At 55.8% G+C, this 6,831-nt stretch overlaps 1 protein-coding gene across 3 annotated transcripts in view; it reads right to left on the reverse strand.

Moving 5' to 3' along the window:
• ATP1A3 (ATPase, Na+/K+ transporting, alpha 3 polypeptide) overlaps positions 1-6,831 on the reverse strand; it is a 30,685-nt gene continuing 23,854 nt past the window's right edge. For all 3 annotated transcript variants that reach the window (XM_011936569.1, XM_011936568.1, XM_011936567.1), the window contains exons 17-23: positions 3,826-3,980; positions 3,623-3,746; positions 2,876-3,021; positions 2,235-2,365; positions 1,083-1,184; positions 665-756; positions 1-381 (exon numbers count right to left, since the gene is read on the reverse strand). In XM_011936569.1, the coding sequence (XP_011791959.1) occupies positions 353-381; positions 665-756; positions 1,083-1,184; positions 2,235-2,365; positions 2,876-3,021; positions 3,623-3,746; positions 3,826-3,980 (779 nt within the window). In that variant the 3' untranslated portion in view covers positions 1-352. The remainder of the gene's footprint in view (positions 382-664; positions 757-1,082; positions 1,185-2,234; positions 2,366-2,875; positions 3,022-3,622; positions 3,747-3,825; positions 3,981-6,831) is intronic.

Below are 6,831 nucleotides of genomic sequence, written 5' to 3' on the forward strand. Positions count from 1 at the left end.
TTCTCTCTCCCCACTGATATATTTGATAATTGTCCAGAACCAGAGACAGTATCAGCTGAGGGGCTGAAAGGGAGTAAAAAAGAGCCCAGGGAGGTGGCTGGGGCCGGAGGAATGGATAGAGGGGTGAGGAAAGGGAGAGAAACTGACACAGAAAGAGAGGAGAGAGGCGGGGGGCAGGGGAGAGAAGCCAGCCAGAGTGGGGGTGTCAGGAGATAGTGGAGGGGGTGGGGGCCAAGGTGGGGCCATGGGGAGAGAGGGCTCCTCCCCGCAGAATACAAAATGGGGGGGACTGGCAGGGGCGGTCGTAGGCCTGGGGGACAGGGAAGAGACCGGCGATGTGGTGGGGCTGAGGTCAGTAGTAGGTTTCCTTCTCCACCCAACCTGGAGAGACAAAGAAGGAAAGAAAGAGACAGAATAAGAGATGGAGAGAGACAGGCAAAGCGAGCCACCCAGCAGAGAGAGGTACAGAGAGGGAGAGAGACAAGGAAACCACACAGACAGAGACCCGTGAGAAGACAGAGCGGAGGCCCAGAGAGGTGGGAAGAGAGAGAAGAGTGGGAACTGGGCGGCAGAGCCATCCAGCAGGGCGAGGGGAGCCTGGGACCAGCTGCCTGAGACCCTGCTGTCCCCCGCCCCCCTTGGCAGCCTTGCCGAGCCCCCTCACCCCCTGGGTTCCTGCGCAGGATGAGTTTGCGGATTTCGTCGTAGACGAAGATGAGGAAACTGTAGGGGAAGGCACAGAACCACCAGCTGGGCCTGCGGAGGGGAGAGCAGGAGGGCTTGAGTGCGGGGCCCTAACGAGAGGCAGAGCTTCAGGCGACAGGAGGGGACGTGGCGGGGACGCGGTGGGGCAGTCTCCCAGGACCCTTTGTGCTCACAGGTGGAGGGTGCCCTGGGTAGGGCTGGGGCCTGGGGTCTGCGGAGTAACCCATGGTAGGAGCAGCCCATGGGGGAGACTTGGTGGCATCAGAATGGGGACTGCAGTGGGGACACCAGGGGAGGTGGGGCCTGAGGTTCAGTCTAAGGGAAGGCTCCGTGGCAGGCGCTGGTGTGGGCAGGGCTGGGGGCAGCGGGGCACTCACTTGAGAGGGTACATGCGCAGGGCCACATCCATGCCGGGGCAGTAGGACAGGAAGGCAGCCAGGGCCGTCTCCTCAAACAGCCCAAAGATCAGGATCTTGTTCCTGGAGGCACAGAAGGGCAGGGCTGGGCCCAGAGAGCACCCACCCTGCACCTGCCACCCCGCAGAGACAGGGAGAGGCACAGTGCAGACACCCAGAGCCAGCAGCACAGACACAGAGACAGAGGCAGAGACACAGGAAGAGAGACAGAGATGGGGAGACATGCCCCAACAGAGAGAGACAAAGATAGAAACAGAGCAATGGTAACACAGAAAGAGACAGAAAGGCAGGGACACAGGGACAGATGCAGAGACAGGGACAGACACAGAGACAGACACAGACAGGGACAGACACAAAGACAGGGACAGATACAAACACAGAGGCAGGGACAGACACAGAGAAACACTGGTATAAAAAGAAAAGGACAGGAGCACCTCCACCACCCACAGAGGCTGAGAGAGAATCAAGGACACACAGGACTCCTTGAGAGAAAATCAGTGCAGTGGCAAAACCCAAAACGGGCTGGGCATGGTGGCTCACACTTGTAATCCTAACACTCTGGGAGACTGAGGCAGGTAGAATGCCTGAGCTCGGGAGTTTGAGACCAGCCTGGGCAACATGACAAAACTCTACTAAACATACAAAACATTAGCCGAGCCTGGTGGTGCACACCTGTAATCCCAGCTACTTGGGAGGCTGAGGCACCAGAATCGTTTGAACCCGGGAGGTGGAGGTTGCAGTGAGCTGAGATCGTGCCACTGCACTCCAGCCTGGGCAACAGAGCAAGACTCTGTCTCTAAATAAATAAACAAACAAATAAACAAACAAACAAGTAAATAAAAATTAGCCGTATATGATGGTGCACACCTGTACTCTCAGCTACTCAGGAGCCTGAGGTGGGAGGCTCACTTGAGCCCAGGAGGTCGAGGCTGCAGTGAGCTATGTATGATTGCACCACTGAACTCCAGTCTGGGTGACAGAATGAGACCCTGCCTCAACAAAACAACAAAAAACCAAAGCAAGGACACAAGAGGAAGTACACAGACAGACAGACAGACAGACACTCGGACAGGACGGATGGCTGTACAGCCGCCGTGTGCCCCCAGCCCTCACTTCATGCCCTGCTGGAAGACCGAGTTCCTCCGGGTCTTGCAGATGATCAGATCGGCCCACTGGACGACTACGATGCTCACGAAGAAGGCCGTGTGGCAGGTGAACTCCACCACCTTCCTCTGCTCGTATGTCTGCAGGAGCGGTGACCGGGGCATGGGACGTCAGTTGGTGGCACTGCAGCCCTAGCCGCCACCCCGACGTTCCGGTGCTCTTTGCCCCACCCCATCCTGCATGGGGTCCCCAGGGCCTCAAGTGTGTCTTCCTTCTGCGGGCTCATAGTCCCGAGGGAGGAGGCAGGAGATGTACAAGAAAGGAGAAAGGTTAATGGTGACCTCACCGTCCACCAGGGGCCAGGAGGATGAGGACCCTGTGGTCCTCCCAAGGACAGACAGCAGCTGGACTTTGAAGGGACAGACAGAGGCAGGGAAGAAGGCCCAGCAGGGTAGAGAGCTCAGGCAGTGGGAGACAAGGCTCCAGATGGGCTGGGCAGGGGTGTCCAGGAAGCCCCAAGTGCCCAGCAAAGGCCTTGACACTGCCATGGGGGACTGAGGAGCCATCGCAGGAAGTGGCCGTGCATGGCTGGGACAGCTCGGCCCGGGGATCTCATGGTGGGCAGGAACACAGCACCCTGCCCCGCTCACCCACTGCTGCCCGTAACTGTCCTCCAGGTCGTTGACAGTGCGGTCATCCCAGTTTAGCCGGATGCCCACCAGGTTGCCAGGCAAGAAGCCATTCTCTGCCAGGATCACAAAGTAAGAGAAGAAACCACCGAGAGCCTGGATCATTCCTGGAAGGAGAGAGGAAGCAGAGGAGAGGCTCAGGTTGGGGCCGGCAGCCAGCCCAGGGCACCTCGGAGGGCCCAGAAGCCCCCTTGGAGACGGAAGTGTGCCCCTCTGGCCGTTATCTGGACACCGGTTCCCAGAGGGTGACCTGAGGTCTCACTTGGTGGTGAGGCCCTGAGATGGACGGGCCACCTGGGACAGGGGCTTTGGAGAGGGGGCTCTCCCAGAGGGATAACCCAGAGCCCCTCTCCCACCCGACCCAGGTCACCTAAACATCATGAATTCTTGGGGGATCCCCAGCTTGAGCTCCCAACACAGGAATGACCTCCCTGGGCCCAGGACCACCGCCATGAAGCCTCTGCTTGCTGGGACAGCCCCCAAGTGTGGCTGCTTCACACACCTCTGGGGCTCTGCACACATCAGCAGCAGAGAGGAGGAAGTGGAGAAGGATGGGGTGCAGACCCCGCCCTCAGATAGCTCACTGGCTGGTCCTGTCCATGTCTGATCCCCTGAGTCAGCACCAGGGTCCCAAGCACCCACGGTGGGCCAGGCACTGCTCTAGGCCTGGCATTGGGCCGTAAGGAGATGGAGTCCCCGGTGCCTCACCGATCTGCCCATAGGCCATGCTGATGAGTCTCTCATTGACCAACTTGTCCGTCCGCGGGTTCCTGGGCTGTCTCTTCATGATGTCGCTTTCAGCAGCCTCGTATGCCAGTGAGATGGCAGGGACCTGGGTGGAAGAGGCGAGGTGAGCCGGGAAGGGGAGGACTCCACCCTCCTGGGCCCCAAGGGTGGCCGCCAGGGCTCACCATGTCGGTGCCCAGGTCGATGCAGAGGATGGTGATGGTGCCCAGGGGCAGCGGGATGTTGGCCATGATGAACAGCAGGAAGGGCGTGATCTCTGGGATGTTGCTGGTCAGGGTGTAGGCGATGGACTTCTTCAGGTTGTCAAAGATCAGGCGGCCTGTGGCACGGGCGGGCTCAGAGCAGGCACCCATCCAGGGAGCTCCACTCCCTCTGTCCCTCCTCCGCCCCATCCAGCGTCCTTTTCTACCTCCTAGCCCACCCACCACTTTTTTCTTTTTGGGACAGGGTCTTACTCTGTTGCCCAGGCTGCAGGGCAGTGGCACGATCAGGGCTCACTGCAACCTTGACTCCCAGGCTCAAGTGATCCTCCCACCTCAGCCTCCCGTGTAGCTGAGACTACAGGCACGCGCCACCGCCACCACGTCCAGCCAATTTTTGTATTTTTAGTAGAGATAGGGTCTCACCACTTTGCCTAGACTTGTCTCTAATTTCTGGGCCCTGATTCCACCTTGGCCTCCCAAAGTGCTGGGATTACAGGCGTGAATCTCCACAACCGGCCTCTCACCCACCCACCTTTCCACATAAACATCCAACCGCATTGCCTTTGTCAAAACATTCTGGAAATAACCACTCTGGAAGATGGTTTGGGAGTTTCTATCAAACAACCCCCACCCCACCGACCCAGTAATCTGACTCTTAGGTTTTATACCGAGAGAGAGGAGGACTGTTTATGCCCAGCAAAAAGCAAGTACAAGAATGTTCATCATAGCATCACTCATCACAGCCAAAAGCCAGAGTCAACCTCATGTCCATCAACAGGTGAGGGATGAATAAACCACTGTTGCACTCTAGCCTGGGCAACAGAGTGAGACCTTGTCTCTAAATAAATGAACAAGTAAAAAGATTAGCCCATAAACAATGAGGTCAATCATTAAGAAAGAACAGGCCGCACAAGGTGGCTCACGCCTGTAATCCCAGCACTTTGGGAGGCTGAGGCAGGTGGATCATGAGGTCAGGAGATCAAGACCATCCTGGCCAACATGGCGAAACCCCATCTCTACTAAAACACAAAAAATGAGCTGGGCGTGGTGGCGCACGCCTGTAGTTCCAGCTACATGAGAGGCTGAGGCAGAAGAATTGCTTGAAGCTGGGAGGCGGAGGTTGCAGTGAGCTGAGATCACGCCATTGTACTCCAGCCTGGCAACAGAGCAAGACTTTGTCAAAAAAAAAAAGAGAAAGGAAAGAAGGAGGGAAGGAAGGAAGGGAGGGAGGGAAGAAGAAGGAAGGAAGGAAGGAAGGAAGGGAGTGAGGGAGGGAGGGGCAGGCTGCCTGCGGTGTGGCTGCTTTGATTGCTTTGATGGCTCTTGCATAGCAATAAGAGCCTGGGCCGCTCCCACCTGATATTCTCATTCCCTGCATTGTGCTCTTCTCCACAAACTAGTGGTTTCTCGTCCTAAAATATTTATGGATGAAATGATGACTTAAATGCACATCAGCATAATCCAGTGTGTGTTCCAGGGGGTGGGGAAGAAACAAGGTGTGCCGGCTGCTGCAGCTGGGATGGAGGCGCAGGCAGGGGCCCACTGTGCCTTTGCTCTACTTTTGGGTATATCTGGAATGCCCTCTGATGGAAGTTATTTTGTTTGTTTGTTTGTTTGAGACAGGGTCTCGGATCTCTATCTCCCAGGGTGGAGGGCAGTGGCATCATGGCAGCCTCGACCACCCAGGCTCAAGTGATCCTCCTGCCTCAGCCCCCCAAGTCGCAGAGACTACAGGTGTGTGCCACCACGCCCTGCTAATTTTTTAAATTTTCTGTAGAGACGAGGTCTTAATTTGTTGTACAGGCAGGTCCTGAACTCTTGGGCTCAAGCAATCCCCCCGCCTTGGTCTCCCAAAGTGCTGGGATTACAGGCGTGAGCCCCCGTGCCTGGCCCCTGACAGAAGTTAGACATTTCTTCCCTCCCTTCAGAGAGGCCTTCCATGTCCACCCCATCTGGGCAGGACTCTCATTATTATCTATTGCAGCGACCTGCTTTCTTCTGGGCATATATCACAATTTGTAATTCTGTATCTGTTAACTTGTTTAAGGCTGTCTCTCCAGCCTCAAGAGAACAGGGATGGTGCCTGCTCTGCTCACAGCTGCCTCCCAGCTTCCAGCATGATGCACAAGATTCGGAAGGAGCGGATGGCTGTATCTGAGACAGTGTGTGTACTGTGTATGCATAAGATGCGTTGGGGAGGCCAGGCGTGGTGGCTTACACCTGTAATCCCAGCAAATTGGGAGGCCGAGGTGGGAGGATTGCCTGGCCGGGTGAGGTGGCTCACACTGCCATCCCAGCACTTTGGGAGGCCGAGGTGTGGGGATCACTTCAGGTCAGCAGATCAAGACCAGCCTGGCTAATATGGTGAAACCCCATCTCTACTAAAAATACAAAAATTAGCTTGGTGTGGTGGCATGCACCTGTAATTCTAGCTACTCGGGAGGCTGAAGCAGGAGAATCGCTTGAACCCAGGAGGTGGAGGTTACAGTGAGCCTAGATTGGGTGCCTGTACTCCAGCCTGGGTAACAGAGCAAGACTCTGTCTCAAAAAATAAAAGACTAGCCTGGAAAACATGGTGAAACCCCATCTCTACAAAATCTTAAAAATCAGCCAGGTGTGGTGGTGCATACCTGTAGTCTTAGCTACTTAGGGGCCTGAGGCAGGAGGATCGATTAAGTCCAGGAGGTGGAGGCTGCAGTGAGCCGTGACTGTGCCACTGCACTCCATCCTGGGCGACAGATTGAGACCCTATCACTGCCCCCACTCCCCCCAAAAAGATGTCTCCTGGGGGGATAAGAAGATGTTAACCATGGTTTCCTCTGGGACATAGGAAACAAGGGCTAAGGACATTTAATCTGTTATTCTGGGCTCAGCTTTGCTGTTTGAATTCTCTTTTACCATCAACTACTTTTTTTTTTTTTTTTTTTTTTTGACATGAGGGATGGATTGATTTTTTTCCCCCCAGAT

The sequence above is a fragment of the Colobus angolensis genome, unplaced genomic scaffold, assembly GCF_000951035.1.
Source record: "Colobus angolensis palliatus isolate OR3802 unplaced genomic scaffold, Cang.pa_1.0 Scaffold154, whole genome shotgun sequence".
Taxonomy (NCBI): Eukaryota; Metazoa; Chordata; class Mammalia; order Primates; family Cercopithecidae; genus Colobus; species Colobus angolensis.